Raw genomic sequence first — 26,926 nt, 5'->3', positions numbered from 1 at the left:
GAGGGGCAAGAGTTTCCCCGACCAATGTATGGAAAAGGCTAGTGTCATTCTTGTTAATTAAGAAATTATCAAATAACCTTGTAAAAGTACAAATTGACATTCTTCTCTACTCATTGCTGTTTGCGTAAACTTCAATTGTGCCTTGTAGACCTAAGAGGCACAGCGTCATATATACCATCAGGAAGTCTTAATCTGGCTTCAGTTCTTTCGATATCTGTAGAACCTACTCCAAAAACTGCCTATCGCGACACCTATACTATTGATTAGTGTCGCGCTTTTGCTGGTATAATCTACATAACAAAGGTAATCAGACGTTTCTTAACGAGCTTCTTGAAAAAAGTTACTTAAGGTAATGACAAATTTATAGCTTAAATTATATCGTGAGGATTTCTACATCAGAGCTCTAGTATTCTATACGTTATAGAGATGAATAGTCATAAGTGCAAATCTTCTGACAAAAAAATGAATATGTTGACGATGAACCCAGCTGACTGTCAAAGATAAAAAGAGCATATGTTCATTTTACAGCAAATGGATTATTGAACCCATTAAGGACAAGTCCTACTTTATAATTCTTACCATCATTGTTGTCCCAATATTCTTGACGTACATGATCATTTCTTGTCGTATACTGTATACAAAATTCTAATTTTGCTCTGGAATCTACCTTACTCACATCATCGATTAAGAATCTGAAGACCTCCATATTTGTACCAGGTACGATCCCATCAGCATCACTAACCCATATACACTCCACGTCATGGACTGTTCTCCAACCATTCCATGTATACCTAACAACTACTCTTTTGTCATAAAAGATATTTTTAACTAATATTTTACCTGTTATTATCCTAGTACTTCGTTGTATGGTTTGTTTTCCAGTAGTGGACCGTCCCGTAACACTGTTGATGCTATTGAGACTATCAGATGATGATGTAAAGGGCATATGATAAGGATTCAAGCGGCTTTCTCTATCGATATGTAAACTAATCTCCTGTGGGAAGCATTTTTGATCTTTTGATAACTTAATAAAAATATTCAACTTCAAACTCTTTGGATTTTTATTACTCAAGATTGGAAAATTTATATTATATAACCCAACCACTTTATTATACGTTAGGTTCACTTTTCCTCCTCTCGACGGTAAACTTGTTATAATATTCTTAGAAACGTTATGTGATTCCTTTGGGATCTTGAGGTTATCTGATATTTCATTGAATTTTGCCAAATTTTTCCTAGTTATATTTTCCTTATCGTTTAAGCGAAGATCGCTACTACTGCTAGTAATATTATTATCACTATCGGAAGATTCATTTTTATTTTTCTTATCTTTAATAACATTTTGGAACCTTTTGCTTTTCCTCAATTTTGTTTCACTTGCACTGGATTTGATAGGCATAGACTGTTCCCCAATCCTTAGTTTTTGTAAATTCGCAGACATCATTTCCTCTTCATCAAATGCTAAGGGGCTATTAGCATTTTGCTTGAAATTCAAAAGAGCCTCGAACTCGTCTCTATCTTGAACTGAAATTGGACTTTCATCTTTACTAAAATACTTTACTGGGGCCTTATGGCCAAAATGAACACTTTTACTTCTCATTAACATCATTCTTGGATCATCATTATTTTCATTTCCCCTATTTTTTTGTTTTGTTAAGATTTCGGAAGTTGATGGCAACGATTTGGATCTTCTTTTTAATGAACTCTTTAATAGTTCACCAGATTTCTTATATACAGGGAAGAATGGAATCTGATGTTCATCGGAATTTATGGGATTGTCATTATCACTGTTTAAGGGAGGGGAAGGGCGAATAAAGGAATTTGTTGGAATGGTAGATCTTGGTGAGAGAGAGGGGAAATCAATTGGTGAATATTCGGTAATATCGTTACCATTATTACCTTTATTTTCGTCATCGATATTAATTTCTGCAAAATTATTTTCATTAAAACCTGATTTAATGTTCTTGTTAAGGTTTGTGTTTCTTTCTAATTCTTCCTCAGGAAACTTATCAATGTTCATTCTTGTTACCCTTTGAGGTTTGTGTAGAAAAGCTAAAGAATTTACAGGACTTCTCTTTGGAGGTTTCAAATCACTCATATGGGTAGGGTTGCCTTGAGATGCGTTGTATTTTTGAAAATGTTGTTGAATCAGTGAAGGAGGATGAGCATGAGCATTGCTATTATCTACCATATTTTCAGAAACATCTTGTATTATATTTTTATGGTGGCTATCATTTTCATTTTCCTTTCCATATGTAGGGGGACCCCTCGAAATAGATGTTTGGATAGCTGATAGGGAGCCTTCATTCTTATTCTTATTCATATCCCCTTGAAGACTGGAAAAGGAAGGCCTCTTATTCTCAGCCTTGACATACATGTGTTAGATGTTTGTGTAATCTTCTTTGTAATTTTAGGATTTTCTGGACGAAATCTAAAGATATGTTATTATCACCAGCCAGTTGGCAAAAATATTAATATCTTAAACTTAGAAATAAGTGAAATATATTTGGAACCTGCTCCTAGATGGTTTTAATGGAAGAGGTTGAGCAAGTTTTCTCGAGTGGTAAGCAGTATGTATGGTTATCGACTAAATTATGAATATAAAAGTCTAATTGTTAAAAATAAACTCGATTAAACGATAACGAGTTACAATTCTTCAGAGACCCAACCTTCCTTTATTATAATTCAATCTGGGGTAAACTGATAATTTTGCAACAGCGTCAGAAAGTCAAACGGGGCAAACCAAGATCTACGGATGAATATAATTACAGAATAGCTATCCTCCAGCTATTGTTCCGACGGTACAATATAGGTATAAAGTGCATACAACGAAATATAGTTGGGAGCTTAGTCTGACCCTACCACTAGATCCCTACTGCTCTGGGGCTCCTGTCTGAGAAATGCTCTAAGACGTACGTACATAATATTTCCATCCTTGTTTTACGTCTTTCCTTTCTTTTCCTTTCGTTTTCCCTAATTATTAATTATGCCCCCGTTGTGTACGACACGTCCGCCTCCCTGAAATTCCCGCTTCGAAAAAAAATAATGTTGCAAGAAATTACAATATTAAATCAATATTATATAATACTATGATAATACAGATATCTATCGTGAACTGGCAGGGTTTTCACAAATTTGTAGTTTCATCTTTGATGGCAAACTAGGGTCCATTGTAAATCATAATTTGGTATGTCTTGCCTGTATTCTATACTTGATTTTTCCCCTCAGTCATAAACAGTCATTAAAAGGGATGGAGATTTGTAAAATTTGACTATGTCATCCGCGGTATTCTAGTGGAAAATTAGTTTCTATAACAGATTTTTACTTACGATAAAGGGAAGATAAGATTGTCTATCATCATAAAGTTATATTCATTAAATACGTAAATCTTTATTATTGTACCTTACTCATTTATTAGACACGGCAATTAGAGATTTCAAATACCATGATATCGGCGGCACCTTTTCTTTTCAACTCATCCATGATTATACCCTTTTTGCTTCTTTCAATCATAGAATTAACAGCCACCCATCCTTCACTATCTATCTTTGAGATCGTTGGGGCCCTTCTACCTGGTGTAATTGGTAACAGCTCCTTTAATTGGCCCTCTGGAGCATTGTAATTACAACAGACATATCTCTGTGCGGTGATAACACCTTCAATTCTTGATTTAATAGTTTCGATCAATTCTATGTCCTTGTTTGGACGTTTAGACTCAATAACATGGGCACTGGTTTCCAAAACAGTAGCGATATCAATTAAACCAGCTGCCCTCATTGTTTCACCACTTTCGACAAGATCTACTATAGCATCTGCTACGCCAAGAGCACACGATGCTTCAACGGAACCACCAACATATTTAACTTTGGTAGCCATCTTTTCGATAGGAACACCTTCTAATTTAGCGAAATATTCCTTGGTCAAATTAGTAAAACTAGAAACAATAGTCTTACCAATTAATTGTTTAGGATTTTTATACTCTCCATTAACTGGGACTTGAACTTGTAATTTACAACTACCGAATTTCAAATCGATTGGTAATTCGACATCCATCTTAGCTTCACGAACTTGATCAACACCAGTGATACCAAGATCACATCTACCTTCACCGACAAACATTGGGATATCTGCAGCAGGTAAGAAAATCAGGGCGATTGGTAATGTGGTACATAATGCAATATCTAATCTTTGTGAACGGTGAAATTTAATATCTGATCCATTCAATATAGTGACACTTTTTTCATAAAGACGTCCCTTCTTTGGAATAGCAAATAATAATCTATCGTTCAAGTGGTTAACTAAATCCATATTTTTGTTTTGTATATGTGTTGTTTTCTGGTGTAAGTATCTAACAGGTATTTACGTGTTTGTTTCGATTATACTTTTTTCCGATTGATAAAATATTGATGTATTCCAAATGACGAAATAGGATGAAATTTCGAATTACAAATTTGAAGTTAGAGTTGCAGTTTAAATAAAAAGAAAAGTTACATAGGTACTGAAAACAAGAGGTTAATGAATGACTCAAACCATACGTGCGTAAATATTTAATGCGTAATATGGATCTTTTATTAACTAATGGGACGTATTTAATTATCTATATGTGGCAGCAGCAGTAATTATTATCCTCTGTTTTATATTAGAGGAACCAGGCAGTTGAAATTAGCTTCGACGGAGTAAAAAATGGAGTTCAACGGGGTTTTCTTAGCAGTTACTGTTGATATGGTGAGAAACCACCATGGGAATCGCAAGGGATTTTCATGACAGAGTCAACATTAAGTTAAGTTGAAGTCAGGGTAACCGACCTTCATTTTTCATTTTGAGAAGAAAATACCCGTAAAATAATGGCAGGTACTTTTGGTTCGGATATGTCACAAAATAGACTACGGAGAGAAATCCAGATCGCGTCTTTAAAACCCTTTATAATCTTTCTTACATATCTTTCCCTATTAACATTCCAATCCAACCTTTTCCTTTTCCTATTTTAACTACGAAAATCTTAACTGTAATTCGAAAACCTTACGTATCTACGGACATATATAGCACAGAAGGTAGTTTCAAGCATTACCTCGAACCTAGCGCATTGTGATAATTCTTAATTCACATAACTAGCTACGACACACCTATTTGTAACAGAAAACATCCAAATAATAATAAAAGAAAAAATAATGTTTGCAACATTTGGCAATACCTCTTCCTCTAAATCGCATATTTTACACTCTCGCCTGTTTAGTGAAAGGTAGTCTCCAACTTTAAGAGGATATCAGCGTAATCTCATAAGTCGGATGCATTGTAGTATGGGCCAAGGAGATGAGGGTACTTGGAGTTATATACTCTTAGTGAAGGTACGAACGTTTGTCCGCATTTTGTTGACGAGGACGGTAAGGCTTTAGTTATCTGGCGTGAAAACCGTTGATATGACGATTACCAGTCGCGAAGTTCATTTGTAATTTTGGTGACCCATACCTTATTGGAAGGAGCAATATTGAAACCCTCCACTAGTCTAATCTATCCCCTAATCTATGTTTAAGGGGAACCTTATTTTAGTTACTATAATGACTAAATACATTATTTGAAAATAAGTCTTTGCTTCTATGCAAATATCGTCGAATATAATGAATGTTAATATACTTTTTATTATTATTATACTATGCTATTATTACAGATATTTTTACTTTTGTAGGAAATTTGTAACTTTTGAAAAATGCGATTTGGTAGGGCAATTCTTTTAAGATCAACTTAAAAAGATTCTAACGACCGAAGTATTTTATTTCTAACGGTCTCAAAATATTGTATACTATGAATGCCCAACTAGCACCTAATTCAAACCCGATATCACCACCGAAGTCACCAATTAAGACAGCAATTTCACCTGTCCAATATGTTTGGCTCATCCCTAATGCAACACCAAATGCACCTACAACTAAAGCACAACATCCAGCAATACCAATTGGCAATTTAGAAGTATCATTCCAATCTTCAATGTTGTAACCTTTGAATCCATGTCTGTAAATAAAATGTTCAGATAATGAAATTGCAGTGTAAATAGCCAAATAGTAACCAATAGTATTCATGAAGTTTTCCATAAACCCATCAAAGTAATAGCCTGCAGGAACAGCAATACCGAAAGTGGCAGCATTGGCCATCATCGTCCACGCAACTCTTGGGACCTTGGATAAAGGTGACCATATAGCCTGGACAGATAGCGCAACTGTATACATATTTGGGATATTGTTAGATACAGTAGACATAGCTAAAAGAACACAACAAAATTCACCAAAACCATGAAGAGAATTTGGAACCAATACTGCGTATGTAACACCACCCATACCATTAGTATCATAGTAGGCTTTCCAAGCTGGGTTATTAACAGCACCCATAGCACAGGCAGCACCTAATATCATAGTGAAGAATAATGGGAATGATAGACCTGCAACAATAGAGAAGAAAATCTTATATTTGTTGGTACTACGTGGCATATAGACAGTATAATCAGCTGCAAATGTAGTATAACCTGTAGCAAACCCATAAACTGCAGAACCGAATGATAACACACTAGCAGCAGTATTTGGACCGGAAGTCCATTCACCACCAGAGAAGTTCCCAGATTTAGATAACCTTGCAATGATAACTAAGAAAACAGCCAAATTTGGTACCCATGACCATCTTTCATAAGCGTGAATAATGTTATAACCGAAAAATGTGACCAATACTGTACAGCCGACAATGATTAAACAACCGGCCCAGATAGGACAACTATGACCACTTGTATGATTAACCATATTCAACAATTGAGCTGATGCAAGTGTATTGACAACACCCCAACCCACACATGCAACACTATTAATCACTGCAAAAACTCTAGCAGTTATGTTCCCCAGTAGGAAACGTGATAAAATCATTTGTCTTAATCCAAACTCTGCACCAAATACAGAAAAAAATGCCACAGATAATAAACCTAGAATATTGAAAAAAACAATAACAAGGACACTGGTACCAAAATTTAAACCATAGACTAATGGACCTAACCCACCTAGAGCATATGCCGCTATGACTAAATTTGCGGAAAACCACATTGAAGAAGCATTCAACAAGGAATCATCAGTTTTCTCTTCATCAGTGATTGGTTCCACACCGTTCGTTTCTGCATTTAATTGTGATGCTATTCTATTAAAGATGGAAAGTTTTGCTGGTTCTGAACTTTCTATTATGTAAGGTGTTTCTTCATCACCTGAATACGTTATAGCTATCTTGACATCGTTATCATCGTTTGGCGAGCTAGAATGAGTATTACTGTTGATGAAAGAACCGGAGTTTCTTTCTAGATCTGTAGTTAGTTCATAAACATTTTTCTTATCAGATAATGAAGACATCTCTATTTGTTTGAAATTCTTGATATAAAGATGTGCTGCAATGAAGCTTTGTTTATATATAGTTTATACACTAAAAAGACAAGATGAAGGCCAATATTTTTCAGAGTATTCAAAGAAAGTATTTCAAAGGATAACAAAAATTTACGTGGAAGGGTTTTATATAAATTTTTTTACTCGAGAGATGATGCGTATTATTTTAGATAACATTCAGAAGTTATCAGCGTTATCAAAATTCTCTGTAAAAAAAAAATTTTTGTGATAAATTTTCGCGTGTCATTCAGGCATGTTATGGGTAGAAATAATTTTCTAGCCTACCCTCTTTTGGAACTCCCTAGCCTGGTTTCTACCCTACTTCAAAACATTTCTAGCCTAGCCCTAGCTTAGCCCTAGCCCTAGCCTAAAATTTTTTGTGCGGGGGTTTTTGGGTAATTTTGGCCGGCTTTTTCTGGCACTTATCCCAGAACAGATTTTGTTTTTCTATGTAACCTAAAGTTGGAAAATGTACCCTGCTTCTTGCCAGAAATTGAGAATTTTTACCCCAACTCTTAGCCTAAATTTTGGATGGAAAAATTGCGTCTACCCTACCCCCTAACCGAACCCGTAACAAGCCTGGTGTCATTTAGTGGCGCTTGCAGGAAGAGTCCGCCTGCAGCGTCCTTCTCGAAGCAATTTACTCATCGAAATTTTCTACTGCTGCCCCTGCTACGGCGGGGCTCGCCTTGCTTGCCAGAGTAAAAAATTAATAAACGTGTGTGAAGAAAAATAAATTGGCTGTTTTCACAGTTATGAAATTGATTAGAAATCCAGAATCAGAAATGTGTCTCAGAACACCCTGTACAAGCACCGAGGGGAAACATCATTTCTCGAGAAGCCTGTGTCAAATTACTTCATAATAAACTTAACGACGTAAAGTTTACACATAATGAGTTTGAATATGCAGCCGTACGTACGTACAGTCCAAGTCTTAAATGACGGAGTCTAAAGTAGACTCTAATAACTGAGAAGTTGCATGATATAATTCCACATATGTATTTAACATTACGTAAACTGGTGACTAGAGTTTGATAACTAAATTGGATAATAAAGTAACACACAGTGTCTAGTACGAACAATAAATAGGACATACAAAACTTCAATAGGAATTCCATATGTAAACGATGCTATTAATCGTTAAAATCAACTATTGGGTTATACAATTTGTGCAGCTCCCTTAAATCTGCCTTATTAGCGCAGATGGAATGAGCTGACTGCGTACCTTCTTTTTCGATTTCTAGAGCATTATGGGAAGAAGTAGACCTCTATTAATCTTAGAGACTATATTTTTTAAGCCACTTTTATTGCAGTAACTCCGACTCTCGCTGAAGGGTACACTCTTAAGCAACACTATTCTAATGGGTCATTTTAAGACAGTACGTACCACAAAAAAAAGATAATCAAAATCGATAGCCAAGCTACTAATAGGAAAGTTCAAATCAAATATTAGCGGTCCCAGTACACCAACTAGGCAGAAAGGAGGAAACACACATTAGTAAAGACATTCAAAATTGATGAGTGTATTTTCTCTTGATCTTCAACTGTTTCAATCTCCTTTGTTTCTGCGTTTTAAATCCGTCGGTTGAACACGGCAAATTACTTGGTTTACTAGCATGAGTATGATATATTGCGCTTCTTGGACGGCGTATCTCTCAGAAGAGTCTATTATCCTGCCACTAATATTTACTTATAGATTGATTACGGGCGAGAACGGCTCTACATTCTTGTATTGTACACAGTATTTTCCTGAAACGTCTTAATTGATCTCTTGATTCGTTCTGTCACTACTAACTGGCAGCTGGAGTATACTTCGTAACCAAAGTTGGCAACGTGGAAGCTATTATTCATTAAGTTCCCTAGGTAATATTACAAACTGCGATTAACCAGCCCATTATAATAAGTGTAATCTGTGCATAACAATCAACAAATCATCAGCCTGTTTAATTTTCTGATGCAAGAATTGTACATAGAAAGCAATTTGCGTTAAGCAAGTACCCGGTATGGTGTACTCTACACTTTGTATACGTGGTCTATCGTCCTCAAAAGCAAAACACATTAGCAATGAGCTCTGAAAGTAAAAGAATATTAATTAAAGTTTATCTAGAATCATTATATAATGTTTTGATGAAATAAGAATAATAAGAATGTATTATGTAAAAATAGGCGTTGTAACTTGCGGCATAGTAATTAACGCCCAATATACTTGAGTTCCAAAAATCTAACGACAACGTAAGTAATGAACGCCCATCCCCCACCCAATTCAAATCCAATATCCCCACCTGATTTTCCGATCAGCCGTGCAATTTCACCGACCCAATAAGATTGGCACATTCCTAAGGCTACACCAAATGCACCAACAATCAACCCGGCACACCCTGCTATCCCTACGGGTAATTTTGATGGATCATTCCAGTCTTCCACATTATATGCTTTGATGCTACGTCTAAAGACGAAATGTTCGGCGCAGGATAAACAAATATATATTGCTGCATAATAAGCAATTGTATTCATAAACTTTTCTAGGAAAGATTCGAAGTAATAACATGCTGGAATGGCAATACCCAATGCTGTAGCATTACCTGCCACACTCCATAATGCTCTTGGAATTTTAGCCAATGGCTCCCAAAAAGCTTGGACGGACAATGCAATGGTATACATGTTTGGAATGTTGTTAGCGATGGTGGATAAGGCTAATAATACACAACAAAAATCTCCAAACCCGTGTAATGAATTTGGAACCAAAATTGCGTATGTTAAACCACCCATTGCATTTGTATCGTAATATTGTTTCCAGACCGGATCATTGACAGCACCCATTGCACATGCTGCACCCAATATCATAGTAAAGCATAATGGGAAAATTAACCCCGCTACTAGGGAAAAGAAGATTTTGAATTTATTACTATCTCTTGGCATATAAACAGTATAATCCGCCGCGTATGTCGCCCAAGCAGCAGCATAACCAAAAGCTGCACAACCAAATGATAAGACGTTACCAGCTGTAGTTGAGCCAGAAGTCCATTCACCACCAGAAAATTTACCTGACATTTTCAAACGCGCAATAATAATTAGGAAAACAGCAAAGTTGGGTACCCATGACCATTTTTCATAAGCATGAATAATTTTAAAACCGAAAAATGTAACTAGAACCGTACCTGAAATGATGACAAGACAGCCTGCCCATAGTGGTAATTGATGTCCACCTTCATTGACCATATTTAGCAACTGTGCTGCAACAATTGTGTTTAAAACACACCACCCAACACAAGCGACACAATTAAATAACGAGAAAATTCTTCCTGTAATATTACCCGTTAAAAATCTCGATAAAATCATCTGCCTTAGACCTAATTCTGGACCAAAAAGTGAAAAGAATGCAACAGGTAATACTCCTAAAATGTTAAAGAAAACGACTGTCAGAACTGATGTCCCGAAATTCAGGCCAAAAGCTAGGGGGCCCAAAGCACCAACAGCATATGCCGAAAGTACTAAATTAGCGGAGAACCACATAGTTGTTGCATTTAGAACAGATCCCTCAGTTTTGTCTTCATCAGATATTGGGTCGATACCGTTCGTTTCCGCATTTAGTCGATTTATTAGATTACTGAATATCACTAATTTAGCAGCTTTAGTATTGTCAACCGAAAATTGTTCTTCAACGGATAAACTTCCATTCTCTGTGAATACCTTTTCTGACGTTTGTGTGCTCGGGAAATTCTTCTCTAAGTCTACTATGTCATATGTTTCTTTTGCCTCGAATTCGGACATTGGAATTTTATTTTTTGTACGTATCTTGAGAACTTGCTAAAAGTTTACTATAGTCTAAATATAGAATTGCATTACCTAAAATATGAAGTCAAAAAATAACAGAGATACTCGAATAGATGTATTAAAATATATTCTTTCTCGATGTCTTATATATTTGAAGTAAGATCATTAAAGAGCTTCGAGTGATTAAATAATTAGTCCAAGATTATCTCGCACAAAGGTTTAATCGGAAACATATCTCGACAGTTGATTGTTCTGCAGGAACTTCTAATTCACGCGCCAGTTTCAAATTCCAGATAAGTGCGTCGGCAAAAAATTTTCTCTTCGAAGAAATGTCTAACCTTGTCCAGAAAATTTTAATAAGATTTCCTTACACCACTATATAATTTAGGTCTATTTGTCGTTATAAATGTCTAACATTAAAATTTGTCCTAAACCCAGACAACCTGTCGCGCGACAGACTCCAAATGAAAGCTAACAAAGGTACTGAAAAAAGTGCAATCTAAAGTTCTTTCAACAAATCATTTGTTGCTAAATTGTAATTACCTTCTGTTATCAAAGTATTAGTCAGGTGGTCAATTGCCATATGCTAAACCTAGTTAAGATATGCGCTTAATGGGTTTAGATTAATAATTATTAAAGCCAATAACAACCGTAGGAGTACCAACTTCAACACAAATAATAGTTATTTACTATGAAAAACCCGCTCAGATGTGTTTAATAAACACTTGGAATTACCTGGAGTAACAAGAGAGAGACCACGGGAATGTAATTAATATTCAGGTAGGAAATACTTGATGACGTAGAAATATTACAAAGGTAAGGTGGTTCTTAAAGATACTTGATCAAATTATTTTGAATAGATGACCGGAATGGAAAAGTTCCTCTTTGCTTTAATTATGACTCCTATGGCAAGGCAATTCTAGCAATATCATGAGATGCTACGAATGGCAGGAAACAATTAAATCATGTATATACTTTGCAAGTAATGAATTGTAAATGCCTTAGAAAAACACCTTGGGAATGAAAATAATTATTGGTCCACTGTTAGTTAACATTTTCAATTCCATTTTCATCAACACTCTAATTCAATTTTTTTGGAGGAGGTTTCAACTGATGTTCCGACGATTTTCCACCAGTTGAAATCTGAACGGAAAAAACTCGCCGAATTTCGCTTCGCGGGGATAATACACCCATTAACTTGAACTTTCCCCTGTTATAAATATTATTTCTTGATTTTTCACCTGAAGGGAATCCAAAGGAACCATTTTCAACCCTTTATTTTTCTAGGCGTTTAAAACTTTGGGGTTGGTTTTGTTGCACTAAACTACACCTAGGTTTATATACTTGAGCATGTTATAGTGTAAGGTAAGTACTAGCTGTATAACGAGGATCATAATAAAGGGTATTACCCGCATATGCGACAGGCCGAGCCTGACGATCCTTTCAAGAACTACTAATGATAACCTTGCAATCGAAGCTACTTCAGAGAGTGTTACCAATCTTAGAACCTTTAGGTATTCACCTTTTCACATTATTATCCTAGCTGCCTATTATGTAACCGAACATATAAAACTAGACTTATCTATATTATACCTGAACGTATTCATAAAAATATCAATAAGGAGTAAATTACATCTAACACAATATCCCACAATTAGAAAATACCACCTAGCAAATAGGCTTATATATCCATCTTCATCATACTTTATATTTACAGATGGTTTCCAACTGAAGCTAATGAAAAATATAAAGGTTCCACGGAGGTAAGTTTTTCCTATACGCCTGGTGTATAAAATTCTTTATAGTATCTTATGTTTACATAGATTGAAAATTTTGGGAAATGAAAACTTACATATTTCTCCCTTGATTCCATTTGGTTTGATTTTTCCTTATTTAATAATTTTCGAATATAATATATAGCTGATTTTTACTAGTTCCTCTTGTTTATTTGTCCATATGGAATCCCCATTGTGACCATGACGATAGCAGTTCTTCACGTGAAGTAATTTATTCATCAGAAGGTGAGAATTTTGGTGTGGGCAAATATTTATTCTCATTAACAGAATCATCAATAATATCGGTTTTCATTTTCGAATATGAATGCAGAACACTTAGATGGTCACCATCCAGCGCATCGTCATGATCACGCTCTTCTTCCTTAGTCGTGAATAATTTTTTCATACGAGTTTCAATCTGATTATCTGATTTATTTGGTAATAATATAGATAATTCAATTGCTGATAATTTTTTAGAGTTACCGATTTTCAGTACGTCATCTTCATCATTTGTCCACATACTAAACAATTCTTTTCTATCTCTATGGTTTGCATGAGGATTTTCAGAATTAATGAAAGTGAACTTGGAAGAGAATGAGTGTCGCTGTTCTTGTTGTTGTGGTTCAATAGAATTTGTATGTACAGCTGACGGTAATTGTTCTTTCCTTAATACTGTAATTGAGTTTTTCCTTGTATTTGGTAGTGATGGTTGATAGTTATTGAAAACTATATTTGCTGAATTTGGGGCCATTACCATAGATGATCTTCTTGAATTTGTTACTGAATTAGTATTACTGTTGTTATTGCTATTGTTATAGTTGAAAGATAGTCTTCTTGGGGTATTATGATGATATTGATGATGGGGGTGGTTCATAGTGTGCAAATGATTATTATTATTATTTATATAGGTATGTTGATGGTGATGTTGATGACTAGATGGAAGAAAAGAATTTCTCCTTGACTTTGATGTTACTAATGTTGTCTTCATGGTCGATAATAAATTTGAATTGGTTGGAGCATTATTAATATTATTATTAATATTATTATTAATATTATTAGTAGTGTTATTAAAATTCGTTGCAAAAGAACTGCGCCTTGATTTAATTATTATTTTAGGTATAAATCCAATGTTTTCTGCATCAGGTTGTAATTTCATAGATGTTGCAACAGATGATTGTGACGTCGAGAAATTTGGTCGTGTTACGGAATGAGAAAATGATCTCGGTTTTACAAAAGATTTTGATGCCTTTGTTGCATTAGTATGAGATGCAGGTAATTTTGGTAAACCTGGCGGAGGTGATAACAGGGTCTTATCAATGGATATATTTGAACGTATATTCTTAGGAGACACGAAACCATTAAATGAAGTTGAAATAGTATTATCATCTATTGTTTCTTTTCTCTTAGGTTCAATAATCGAAACAACTGCTTTTGGTTTGTTTGATTTGGGTATAAGATCTTTATATTTATCAGAAGTAGAACCATTAGAAGAGACGATAGGCTCTAGTGGAGTAGACGACCTTTTAATGTCACTACCCATCGTTAATTGGGACAAATCAAGTAAAGCGGTCTTATTGGATTTAAGATTCCCAGATTTCAATCTTCTCCATCTAAATTGACAAGCGTTTGGAGTTCTGTTATGAAAATGTTGTGCAATTTCTTTCCAACCTAATTTTTTGAGTTCCTTCAATTGACGTAATAAAATGTCATCTTCAGGTTCCCATGATGACGGGTTTTTATTTTTATTCTCATTCTCAGTGGCGGTTGGTCCTTGTGCCATTGTTATTTTGGTTGAATTCTTTTTAGGATGTGGTCCTGTATTATCTATAGCATCTTTCGCTGTTGAATTTTTTGTCAATAAATTATCACTCTGTTGATATGGAGATGATATTGAAGCAGATGACCATGATGAAGATGATGATAATTGTTCGAATGTATTATGTTTTTGTTGTTTCCGTTCTATTTTCGGATTCATACCGATAGGAGTTATACGTGTTGGTGTTATTGATGATGAAACATGGTTTACACCTCTTATAGATTTCGGAACAGGCATTGCAAAAAATGGCCACTAATAGCGTTGTAACTGTATACAAAAAAATAGTGGATATTTCCAATTATATGAACCTGCTTAACAAAGTTGTGGAATTGTCTATAATTGAAAGTGGAACAGGGCAGTGCTATCAACTCGGACGACGGGTCGTGGAAGTGGCAGCAAGAAGAATATAATAACGGAGTAAATTGAAGAATAAATATATTGAATATAGTTTTCTTTGACTTCGTCTCTGTTAATGGTGGGCTAAAATGATGAGGCACAAATAGGTCTATTTGGAGATAGTTACTACGCGTAGTCGTAATTTGAGAACGAAAGGATGTATTTGTAGTTGATGACAATAGTTATGCGTATCGTTGCGACTACCGATGTACCAATTCATATACCTCTGTTGTCTATACTTTCTGTATGTGAGGCCTGAAGATGACAATGGGAAATGTAATCAACCTACTCTAATACTCTAAATTTTTCATCCAAAATGGACGAGATTAATTAGCCGATGAGCTGTTGTTATTGCCCATGAAGCGATGAGCCTTCGCGATGAGGCGGCGATGAGGCGATGAGCAACGCAAACGCAAAACCGCAAACCCCAAAGGCGTAGATTATAAATTGAATTAAAAATATTAAAGTGTACGTAGAGCGAACGGTTCCTCCCGAATATAAATAATCACGCTATTTTGTCAAGAGAGTATCTGCCAGGGGAAGCACGTGCCGCGGAAGGCATGGGTGTTAGGCAACTCCGAATGTTCGCAAAGCATATTTTGGTCTTCTAGAAGCTTTTCCATACTTCTTCACCTTTGTCCTCGGGTAAGTACATTCAAATAAACGGAGTAAAGTGTTAATGAACATGAAAATGTATATGAGTATTTCACTAATATCTCAGTAGTGTGTTGCAGTGAGTTCTTACCTCTTCGTTGAATTAATAGTAAGATTACCACTTGCCTTGGGTAAAATTCAGTTAATGGCAAGTTCTTTGTAAGTTTACTGTCATATTCAGTCCTCGCATGAGGTACATACATACTTCATTTACAGTATCATCTTGGATATAGAAGGTTACCTAGAAGCTTTAACAAGATTGACAGGAGAAACCTAACCTACCTCAACAAAAATTTAACGCGGTAGTTTAGTATTTCAGGAGCTTGAATACACCATGATCAATATATAAATGGTTCCTCATTATCCTGTATCTTAACCATTACGTGGAAAACAACGATAAATGGACGTTGTTCTTTACCGTAGTCTTTACAACTCCTTTAGGTCTATATAGAAATTTTGTTCTGCAAGCCTTCGGCATTGTTTCAACTCAAGATTATTTCCTCTATGTCATATAAATCTTCTCGTTTCTTCTCTCCTCTGCTGTGATGTTCTGTTTACTTTTCCTTTCAAAATTCCACCACCTCTTTACTGGGCGGCTAGTTGCCTCTTTTGGACATAGGCTTACCCGCAATTGTGAAGAAGAAACCGCGCTTAACAGGAAAACAGATTTTGTTTGGTATAGTAAAAATTAATCGTGTTTTGTAAACAACAAGAGATCTACTTCGAAAATATGGACAAACAAACAAATACATAAAAGTCAATTGCACGAAACAGGAATCGGTTAATTGATCAGAATATTCCCAAGGCTAACACAATAGTTTCGGAAAATGTCACAAAATCATCAATCCCGATCAGCAATGAATTCCACCTCAGGATCAAGACGTACAACATCAATAGGTCCAGTACCAAACTTAAACAGACGTACCACTATCTCAGGCATAAATAATAATACCAATACTAATAATAACTCTAAACAACCATTTTCTTCCAATTTTGATAAACACATCACTCCCAGCCAAAGATCACTTACACAACGACGTCAGCAGAAGAAACAAAGACTCTCTCCAATAAATTCATCACCTTCTAATTCCACAACCTCATCATCAGAAACAAATATACTATCATCTTCATCCTCTCCATCTAGCACTAATATTAAAGTGTATGTAAGATGTCGATCAAGAAGTGAAAGAGAAATCAAAGAAAAAAGTTCAGTAGTAATATCAACATTGGGCCCGCAAGGAAATCAAGTAATCTTATCCAATCCCTCATCACCTTTATCATATCCTAAAAAATCATACTCATTTGATCGTGTCTTTGGTGCTGAAAGTGATCAAGAAACTGTATTTAATGACGCTGCAAAAAATTATATATCAGAAATGTTATCCGGTTATAATTGTACCGTTTTCGCTTATGGGCAAACTGGTACGGGGAAAACTTATACCATGTCTGGTGATTTAAATATACTGGGCAATCTGGAATCAAAAGATATGATCCTATTGGGGGAACATGCAGGAATTATTCCAAGAGTATTAGTGAATTTGTTTAAAATGTTAGCATTGGAAAATGATTATTCTGTAAAGATTTCATTCTTGGAATTATATAATGAACGATTGAAAGATTTATTTGCTCAAAATGAATCAGAGGAAGAAACCATTAGGATATTTGATAATAATAACAATGCAAGTTCATCCATCATGGTGAAGGGAATGGAAGAAATTTATATCAAATCCGCTCATGAAGGTTTACAATTATTGATGGATGGATCCTTGAAAAGGAAAGTAGCTTCCACAAAATGCAATGATTTATCATCTAGATCACATACTGTATTTACAATAGCAACAAATATAACGAAAATCGATCCAATATCGGGGGAACAATATATAAAGACGGGGAAATTAAATTTGGTTGATTTAGCAGGTAGTGAAAATATAAATAGATCAGGTGCAGAAAATAAGAGAGCACAAGAAGCTGGTTTAATTAATAAGTCGTTATTAACATTGGGTAGAGTTATCAATGCCTTAGTCGATCATTCACAACATATTCCATATAGAGAATCTAAATTAACTAGATTATTACAGGATTCATTAGGAGGTAAAACGAAAACTTGTATTATCGCCACGATATCACCGGCAAAAATATCAATGGAAGAAACTGTGAGTACGTTGGAATATGCAATACGCGCTAAATCTATAAAAAATACCCCACAAATTAATCAATCCATGTCGAAAGATACATGTATTAACGAATATGTCTCCGAAATTGAAAGACTTAGACTAGAATTGAAGACATCTAGACAAAAAGATGGTATTTGTATTACACAAGATCAATTAGATTTATATGAAAGTAATGGTATCTTGGTTGATGAGCAAAAGACTAAAATTCATAATATGGAAGAACAAATTCAAAAATTCAAAGAGAAATATGTTCGACAAACAGAGTTAAATAAGAACTTGGAAAGTAACTTAAAGGAAAATGAACAAGTAACGAAGCAATTAAGATCAGAAAAATATCAATTAATGGATTTACTCGAAAATTATCAAATCAATTCAAATTCATTTGTTCAAAGAGTTCTTCAAATCCATGAATCCAATATTGCCTTAATACAAAATTTGGATAAAGAACGGAATAGAATTCATCATAATTCTACCCAATATATGAATAATATGGAAGAAACTTTCAATCAATTATCTATTCAAAGAGACGAATTATTACGATTGAAAAACTCCTTACAATCTTATAATATTAACTTTAATGATGTCATGCAAAGTGTATTTAATGAACTTGAAACCAATGTTGTGGCGAACCAAAAGGAAACCTCAAACAAGTTAGGTTCAATATCATTAATGAAAACATTTGAGTTATTACAGAACCTTGAATTGACATTAGCTAAGGACTTAAATTTATTAAACGAACCTTACCTACGAGATACAAATCATTTCCTTATTAGTCATAAAACAATACTCGAAGAATGCTACAATAACGTCCATTCTTGTACTAAATCCATGGAGGGTTTAATAAGTACTCAACTTACCGATTTGAACGGCTATTTATCGTCAAGTTTTAAGGACTTAGAAGACCAAACCATTGAGGAAACTGAAGATTTGAAACAGGTTATTATATCCCAACAAAAGAAAATTCAAACATTAGAGCATCAATTCATGAAGGAAAAGGAAAGTACGAATTCATTGAATGAAAACTTGCAATCCTTAAAATCTTATTTCCAAGATCATGTTTCCAAGGAACGTTCAAATATTTTCAAAGATATCAAGAACATAATAAATCAAGCTGAGAAAAAACAAACGGATTTAGATGTAGATATATTACAAAGATCTGAGAACGTTTTAACACAGTTCAATAAAGGTCTCCAAGAAAGACAGGATAAACAAATGAGTTCTTTACTCATGGAAACTATTGCCTCATTATTATCAATCAATGAACATACCGAGAAACTTCCTTTTACACTCAAAGAATCCTTTGACAGGAATAAAACTTCATTGGAAACTCGAGTAAAAGAAATTCCAATACAGAAGTCATTTAATGAAATAATAACGACTGTCAAAGATAGAACAAATATCGAAGTTTCCAATAATCTAGAAAAGTTGATCACCAAATTTAACACTGAACTAACATCTGGATTAACCTCCAAACAAATATCAATACAGAACGCTTTTAAAACTTTGCATGATACTATAACTGAAGAAAACCAATTTAATGAAAATAATTTAGAATCCATTAAATCAAAGCTATCCGAACTATATCATTATATATTAAATGATTATAAAGATAATACATTACAAATCTCTAAATCACAATCTGATATAATCATTGACCATTGTTCGTCTGTGGAATCAGTGATGGCTTCCATTAATGAGCCAATCCAACAATACTCACAGCCCAATTATCCAATCTTAAAGCTTGAAGTAAACAATGAAATCATAGATGAATTGCCTAAATTATCGAAACCAAAGAATTTCCATATCTATACGGAAATGAAGAATTCTTCATCATCTTCTTCTTCAGAATTTTTTGTCCCCAACGCTGTGTCTCCTATGGGGCATAATATGGTGGACCCGACGAACTATATCCCGAGCACACCAGTTCCTGTTCCTGATCAACCGTTACCAAAAGTTCTTGTTCCGAAGAGTATCAATTCAAATAACAAGAGAGCTGTCACCATGCCAATTGTTACGGCAAAGAACACGAATGCGATCAAGAACGGTGACGATACTACGAGTAAACCAGGAATTGAAAACCAACATCCTGTTAATAATTTAAAACGAAGGTTTACTACTGTGCCGAATTTAAGAATGGATAATAAAAACAATAATGATGATACTTCTAATAATAATAATAGAGACGTGTCCAAAAAGGCTCGCCTTGATAAATAGTAATTTTTAATATAGAAAGGTGATCGTTACTTTACATGTAACTTTTTAGCAAAAAAATAAAATAGTATAAATATTCTTTCTGAGTTATATACATGAAGGTGGAGCCTGGCGTTTATACATCTATGTATGTAAAAATAGAAATATAACATTAAGTGAGAATATAATTATAGAAAGAATTTATAATATTAATAAATATGAGTTTATGGAATACTATTTATATTGACAGAAAAAGTTATATAAATACTAGGAGCTCATTAAGTAAGGGTTCATGGGAGTTAATTAATCACAAAAATGACTAGACTAAACTAGAAGTTATTTTTTGTTACTTTCGAAAACAGAAAATAAATTCAAAGAACTAATACTTTTTGATTTCTTATGTGTTTTCCCCTTTAGCAATTGTTTACCTTTTACTTTCGCGTCACCGGTTGATAAATTTTTAAGTTTATCTTGACCAAATTTGGATCCTACTTTATTCAATGCTCTTTCATCATTATTTTCTGCTGCTCTTTCATACCATTTCCATGCCAATGATTCATTAATTTCACAACCTTTCCCATGCTCATAAAAATGGCCCAATGTAAATTGAGCCTTTGGTAACCCAGCATTTGCTGCTCTTAAAGCCCATTGGAAAGCTTCATTTTCATCTTTTTTGAAAGCAGGTTCCGCTCCTACGAGATACCAAGCACATAATCCTAGCATTGCTACAGGGTCACCGCCTTGTAATGAAGCTTGAGTATAATAATGTATTGAAAGACTAGTATCTTGTTGAACTACATCATTACCTGCTTCATAAATTTGTCCCAATAAGGTAGCCGATTTAGTATGACCCAATGTAGCGGCTTGAATATATAATTCCATTGCATATTTTTCATCAGGGATGACAATATCTAGAAACCCTTGTTCATAAATCTTGGCTAATTCATAAGGAGCAGCGCAAGTCAATTCGTTTGCTCTTGCCGCGGCTCTAGATAACCATTTAACACCATTTTGTTTTGTATTAACGTCGTTGGGGAGTCCCATTCTTCCATAAAATGAATAAAGACCCAATTTATACATTGCAGAAGAGTGATTTCTACTAGCTGCAAATTTCAAGAAATTCAAAGCCTTACGTGAATCTCTTGCCGTACCGAGACCTTCTTCTAGGCAATGAGATGTTCTATATGCGGATTCTATGTGACCATGTTTTGCTGCAGTTTGGAATAAATTGAATGCTTCCTTGTTTTCAATCTTACCGAATGCTCCTGAAGAATATGCATCGGCTAATAGGTATTGGGCGTCTGAGTAACCTTTATCACTTAATTTTTTCAAGTAATGTTGTGCTTCTTTCAAGAATTGTTTTTTCAATTCCTTTTGAGTTATTGTCTTTGTTGAGACATTTTTCTTTGATGGAGTCCGTATAGAGACAGGTGATGAAGATTCTGATGTGGTTAATGCTGTTTGTAAAATGTATTGAGCATATTGGAAAAGGACATTTGGATCTTTTGATTTTTTAACGTTTTGTCTATACATTTCAATGGTTTCTAATCTTGGTACTAATGATGAGTTATTTTCATCACCTAAGTAGTGACTAATCATTTGATGTGATATATCTGCCACTGATTCATTTGTGGCAGTTAATTGAGTTTCTTGGCTACTATTTAATAGATATAAATGTGATAAATCAACGGATCGAGTTCTAGTTTTCTTTGTATTCTTATTATTGCCTGTTGTATTGGTATTCAAAGAACTTGTTGACCCATTAGCAAAAATATTGTTACTGTTATTGTTATTTCTGTTAATTTTATTAATTGCGACACTGGAAGAGGAAGAAGAAGATGCAGCAGGAGATGGAGAATTTAATGATACTATTGATCTCTGTCCTGAATGCGGTAGTGAAGGGGGAGGTAAATCGAAATATTCTTGGCTTAGATTATTATTAGTATTATTGATATTATTTCCCGAAATGTCAGATACTGTCTCTCTTAGTGATGGAGCTTGTAACTGTAATTGCGATTGTGATTGAGCTCTAGATTGTGGTCCTAAGTTTGAGAATGAGTTTGAGACATTTGATGGTGGTCTATTTATAGAAGTGGTGGAGGTAAACCTATCGTTTTGGTATGTATTGCCTTCACTTACAGCGGGTGATGCCTGCCTCAATTCTGGAGAAACATTATTAGCAGTTTCGAAGGGGAGATTTCGAGATTGTAATAAATGCTTCTTATAAGGGTGGATAGAAGAAGGTGTCATTGCCATTGGTTCTGTGGGTGGATATATAAGAGGGGTAGGAGAGCGTGGGAATGATCTACTAATATTCTGTTTCGAAGCCTTTGCAAATAAAAAACGAGAGAATAGCAGTGGCAAAACTCTATCTTCCAATTGAAACGACAGTCTTATATCTCTTTATTTGTCCAGAAACCTTCAAAAAATATGAAACAAAGAAAAACGTGGGGCAGACGTATTTACGTATTTAAATATACCTTGAGTGAGGTAATGTCTACGACGTATGGCTACTATAAAAAATGTTGCAAAAATGGACAAAATAAATGGATCGATCGATTTTTTCCGAATTTGGCGTGGAAAATGGAAGATGCCAGGGGTTTATAGCCGGGACCTTCAATGGGGAAATGGGGTGGCATGTATTTGTTTAGTGAAACATCCGTACAACAGTATATGTGACGACAAAGAGTATGGGGTCTTATTATATAATATTAATGATCTTGGCACTTTATTTCAATTAACTTAATGCAAATAATTTATCAGGGGTCTGTGCTGTTCTGTTCTGTTCTGTCGATGAGAACGTTGTTATATAATCTACTGCACTGCATTCTAAACTAGTCTATCACTACTCAGCCAATTTTTCAACCTTATAGACAGAAATACCATTCGTTAAACAGAATATAGTAACAGGAAGAAATTACTTTCTGGCAAGTACGTAGGACGCTGTCTCAACCAATTGGTACGAGCAAGAGGTTCCAGTCCTCTTAGTGAAGTTGTTGTTTATATAGTGTTCATTAGCCATGTAGTTACGCCAACAGAAGGTTTATTAAAACTGTCCTTCATCAAAATGTGGTTTGTTTTGTGATCATACTAATGCAAGAAAATGATCTATGATACCCGTATATTGGAACTGTATATAGTTTAGGGTTCATCAGGGAATTATAATTTGAAGAGTAATGTATATATAGTCCCATTTACTCTGTTCTTGTTGCTTTTACAAAGAAGTAGACAGGCACTGCGTACTGCTGATCTACAGTTAGCGATTCTTCTACCGTGAATACCATAGATAAGGTATTAAATATACCAGGTAGACCCTACCTTGATCTGTGAATTAATCTATATTCTTTATCTTATCCCGGCTAAACAGTCTTGCTAGATACTATACCTCATCTTTAGATGCTTCCAATAGGGGAAGGTCGAGTATCCGTTAACTTAACGTACTCATTTAATTGGAAATCGAACTTAACATCGATGATCCGAAAAACAATAACAAAAAGAACACGATGACAAGATTCTTACCTTATTACATAAATCAGATTCATTGCTGAATATCCCTTTTGAAGTCATTGTACCAGAGTAATTAATATATCTTCAATAGCAAGTGAGAAAATAGGACAGTGGCAAGCCAGTAGAAAAGAAGTTGAGAACATGCCTAGTAGTGATGCGGATGTTAACGTAATATTGGATCTATTAGATAATATACAACCGAGCAAATCTACAAAGAATGCCATTATATCCTCTCCCTCCATACATTCGAAGTCTCGTACTTTATTAGAATCTCCAAAACTAACAAATATTAATGATTTTGTGGAATTAAATCGGCTAGATCCCAATAATTATAACAATGCTGAAAGAAATAATAACACATCACCACGTATAAATATAAGTCAAGGTGAACAATCATCGAATACAATCATTCCTATGAATACACCTCTATCATCTATAGATAGTTCGCAAGGAAATACTGAGCAAAACGATATAAATAATAAGAATTTGAACTATCGGAAGATTGACAATAAAGATAGTGATACTGATACTGATGTTGATGAGACATATGCAGTAACATGTGACATCTTAAAAGGAACATTACAAGGTTATTCATTTAAAGATTATGCAGATTTCTTAGGTTCAAAGGAAAACCATGAAATCTTGCAAACTTTTATCCATTTATTACGACCGTTACCATTATCATTATTGTCTGTATTACAAAAAATATCATCCAATCTTTATTTCATTGCAGAAGCTCAAAATATTGATAGAATATTAGAAGAAACAAGTAAACAATGGGTACAATGCCATCCTGATACTATTTGGAAATCGAATTATAAATTGTGTCATATTGTCTTATTTTCTTTGTTAATATTGAATTCCGATTTGCATAATAATATAACTGCTACGTCTAATAACAATAAAAGCAAAACCAATATTAGTGGTAGCAAGCACCAGCAAAAATTTACGTCAAGTGCATTCATTTCAAATACTATATATGCATTGGAAAGGGAACCAGAGTCTCATAATATTGATATGAATCAAATTAGACCACATTTACAACATGAATTATTATCATATTATGAAGCATTGAAATATACACCGCTGCCACTGTTTTCTAAACATTCCTCAAAGCATGCCAGACCATCATCAATAAGAACATCGTCGAAACTTTCTTTCAATTTTGATAATAATAATAATAATAATGATAGACAATATCAAATGGATAGATCTAATTCTAGAACTCAATCAATATATTCGACCAACGACTCTATACTTACATCGTCAACAACAACAACAACAACTACTACTACTACTACTACTACGAAAGCAAGACGAGAATTTGAAAACACTACATCAAATTGGAAATTTCATCACAATATACCATTACCTCAATTATATACAAAGGAACCAATCGATGATCTTTTACTTCGAAATAAATCTACAAAGAAACTTTGGAACATCGATAGTATTCTTAGTATAATCGATAAAAATAAGATGATGGATGTAGCCACGTACGATGATAATATTACAAGTAGTGGTAATCCAGTGGATCCTTCGTCGTCTTCAAGCAATAACAAAAGAGGATCCATTAACAGCAACAACAACAATAATAATAAATCGATATTCAAATGGTTGAAAATAACTAATAAGAGAAATTCATTATTTGATGAGAAAAAATCTCAACTATCAATGTTAGAAGCCAATTCCAAGTGGGTGAAAGCAAGGATAAGAATCTTCGAAGGTAGGATATTCATATTTAAGTTGAAGAAAAACATTGTGCTACATTCGGAAAATAATTTGACCAATAATTTCGATCATTTTAAAAAGATTTGCTCTGATTATTTCGTTTATAACCTCTATGAATGTATATCTGAAGTATTTCAAGATAATGTCATCATAGGATCTCACACAACGGGCAATCATACGAGCACGAGAAAGAAAACAAACCCTGTTGGGAATTTTACAATATCGTTTCCGAATGGAATTAATGGCGGTGCAAACGTTCTTGAATTCAAGACAAATTCAATAAAGGACGCACATGATTATGTTTCATGCATTAATTTTTGGGCAGCAAGATTAACTCCAATACCAATGACGCAATTTGAAATAGTATCTAATCAAGAATATGGTTGGAGTGACAGATTATTGAATGCATATAAAGATAATTTGACTAACGATGAAGCTAATAAGATACGTTTATGTGTTTGGAAACCGTTATTATCTCTAGAATTGTTATATGACGACATGGATAGTTTATTGAATGGACAAACTAATTTTGAATTACAACTATTGCAATTAAAACAATTCACCCAGCAATTAGATGAATGGATTGATAAGCATAATGAAATCAAAAGTAAAATAATAGAGTTATGGAGTGGTACACAGTTTTTTGAAAAAGTTATGGATAATTGGAATGCAAAATATTTGTACATGTTTACGCAATACAAGAAGAGATCATCATATCTTAGGGCTTTGGAAAAAGTACGAGATACAATAAATACTGCATTGGCTGAATAAACCAACTTTAAAATTATTGTTATTTACAAGGACTTTTTAAATAAAAGCTGTACATATATATATATAGTTTAAGTAGAATTTTGACGGGTGACTTACTTTATACATATGTTGCGAACAATAAGGGAATAGAATCAAGGAATATGATCATGTAGTGAGTGGAGGAGATTGTAATTCTCTTTTACTCTTTTTTCTGTTGAGTTTGATTTGGAATCTCAGAATTCATAGATTCTTCTGCTAACTTTTTATTATATTGCCTTTCAATAATTTTCTTCAAAATAGTGTCTTGGCCATATTCTTCTTCATCAATCTTTTTCCATTTGGCATCTAACTGTGCTCTCTTCTCCCTATTTTGTTTTATTGCCTTTTTCTTGGTCTCTAAACTTGCCTCTTTTAAACATTGTGAAAGGGCATCCTTTTCATTATTACAAAGGCCAAATATTCTCTTATAATACTCCTTTTTATGACATTTATCTAATGCTTCGATAAAATCCAAACAAGCTTATATTAATGTACCAAATAATCAATGATACTCATTCTGTTAGTCTCACTAGTCGGGTTTGTGTCTTTAAGGGTGTGCTATTAATACATACAATGAAATCTTTCTGCCTCTAACTGGGGATGCATGTTTTTACAATCGTATTAGTTACAGGGGTATTATGTAATGGTATTCAGACAACTTCTCTCTAGTACTATTTTTTTGTTTTGCTCAAAAAGTCATCAAAGGCAGCTTAACGT

General features: G+C 34.3%; 9 protein-coding genes across 9 annotated transcripts; 2 read left to right on the top strand and 7 right to left on the bottom strand.

The window, feature by feature from the left end:
* Nucleotides 1–517: 517 nt before the first annotated feature.
* On the bottom strand, nucleotides 518–2,377 carry GIP2 (Gip2p; the record flags this gene model as incomplete). The annotated part of the gene is made up of 1 exon (XM_003670447.1): nucleotides 518–2,377. One exon carries the CDS (start codon nucleotides 2,375–2,377, stop codon nucleotides 518–520), a length of 1,860 nt encoding a protein of 619 aa, XP_003670495.1.
* A 1,037-nt stretch (nucleotides 2,378–3,414) lies between these two features.
* Nucleotides 3,415–4,308, bottom strand: HIS1 (ATP phosphoribosyltransferase; the record flags this gene model as incomplete). The annotated part of the gene is made up of 1 exon (XM_003670446.1): nucleotides 3,415–4,308. The coding sequence occupies one exon, from the start codon at nucleotides 4,306–4,308 to the stop codon at nucleotides 3,415–3,417; it is 894 nt and encodes a 297-aa protein (XP_003670494.1).
* A 1,442-nt stretch (nucleotides 4,309–5,750) lies between these two features.
* On the bottom strand, nucleotides 5,751–7,373 carry NDAI0E04330 (cytosine permease; the record flags this gene model as incomplete). The annotated part of the gene is made up of 1 exon (XM_003670445.1): nucleotides 5,751–7,373. The coding sequence occupies one exon, from the start codon at nucleotides 7,371–7,373 to the stop codon at nucleotides 5,751–5,753; it is 1,623 nt and encodes a 540-aa protein (XP_003670493.1).
* A 2,220-nt stretch (nucleotides 7,374–9,593) lies between these two features.
* NDAI0E04320 (cytosine permease) lies at nucleotides 9,594–11,174 on the bottom strand (the record flags this gene model as incomplete). The annotated part of the gene is made up of 1 exon (XM_003670444.1): nucleotides 9,594–11,174. One exon carries the CDS (start codon nucleotides 11,172–11,174, stop codon nucleotides 9,594–9,596), a length of 1,581 nt encoding a protein of 526 aa, XP_003670492.1.
* Nucleotides 11,175–13,184: 2,010 nt separating this feature from the next.
* On the bottom strand, nucleotides 13,185–15,005 carry TOD6 (Tod6p; the record flags this gene model as incomplete). Its single annotated transcript, XM_003670443.1, has 1 exon — nucleotides 13,185–15,005. The coding sequence occupies one exon, from the start codon at nucleotides 15,003–15,005 to the stop codon at nucleotides 13,185–13,187; it is 1,821 nt and encodes a 606-aa protein (XP_003670491.1).
* Nucleotides 15,006–16,645: 1,640 nt separating this feature from the next.
* On the top strand, nucleotides 16,646–20,206 carry KIP1 (Kip1p; the record flags this gene model as incomplete). Its single annotated transcript, XM_003670442.1, has 1 exon — nucleotides 16,646–20,206. One exon carries the CDS (start codon nucleotides 16,646–16,648, stop codon nucleotides 20,204–20,206), a length of 3,561 nt encoding a protein of 1,186 aa, XP_003670490.1.
* A 312-nt stretch (nucleotides 20,207–20,518) lies between these two features.
* SKT5 (Skt5p) lies at nucleotides 20,519–22,438 on the bottom strand (the record flags this gene model as incomplete). Its single annotated transcript, XM_003670441.1, has 1 exon — nucleotides 20,519–22,438. One exon carries the CDS (start codon nucleotides 22,436–22,438, stop codon nucleotides 20,519–20,521), a length of 1,920 nt encoding a protein of 639 aa, XP_003670489.1.
* Nucleotides 22,439–23,830: 1,392 nt separating this feature from the next.
* YEL1 (Arf family guanine nucleotide exchange factor YEL1) lies at nucleotides 23,831–26,191 on the top strand (the record flags this gene model as incomplete). The annotated part of the gene is made up of 1 exon (XM_003670440.1): nucleotides 23,831–26,191. The coding sequence occupies one exon, from the start codon at nucleotides 23,831–23,833 to the stop codon at nucleotides 26,189–26,191; it is 2,361 nt and encodes a 786-aa protein (XP_003670488.1).
* A 178-nt stretch (nucleotides 26,192–26,369) lies between these two features.
* On the bottom strand, nucleotides 26,370–26,815 carry CMC2 (Cmc2p; the record flags this gene model as incomplete). Its single annotated transcript, XM_003670439.1, has 2 exons — nucleotides 26,370–26,689; nucleotides 26,782–26,815. 2 exons carry the CDS (start codon nucleotides 26,813–26,815, stop codon nucleotides 26,370–26,372), a joined length of 354 nt encoding a protein of 117 aa, XP_003670487.1.
* Between the last annotated feature and the right edge of the window lie 111 nt (nucleotides 26,816–26,926).

Source organism: Naumovozyma dairenensis, chromosome 5 (assembly GCF_000227115.2).
Source record: "Naumovozyma dairenensis CBS 421 chromosome 5, complete genome".
NCBI lineage: Eukaryota > Fungi > Ascomycota > Saccharomycetes > Saccharomycetales > Saccharomycetaceae > Naumovozyma > Naumovozyma dairenensis.
The sequence above is the reverse complement of the archived record's forward strand: the minus strand, read 5'-3'. Positions and strand labels throughout refer to the sequence as shown.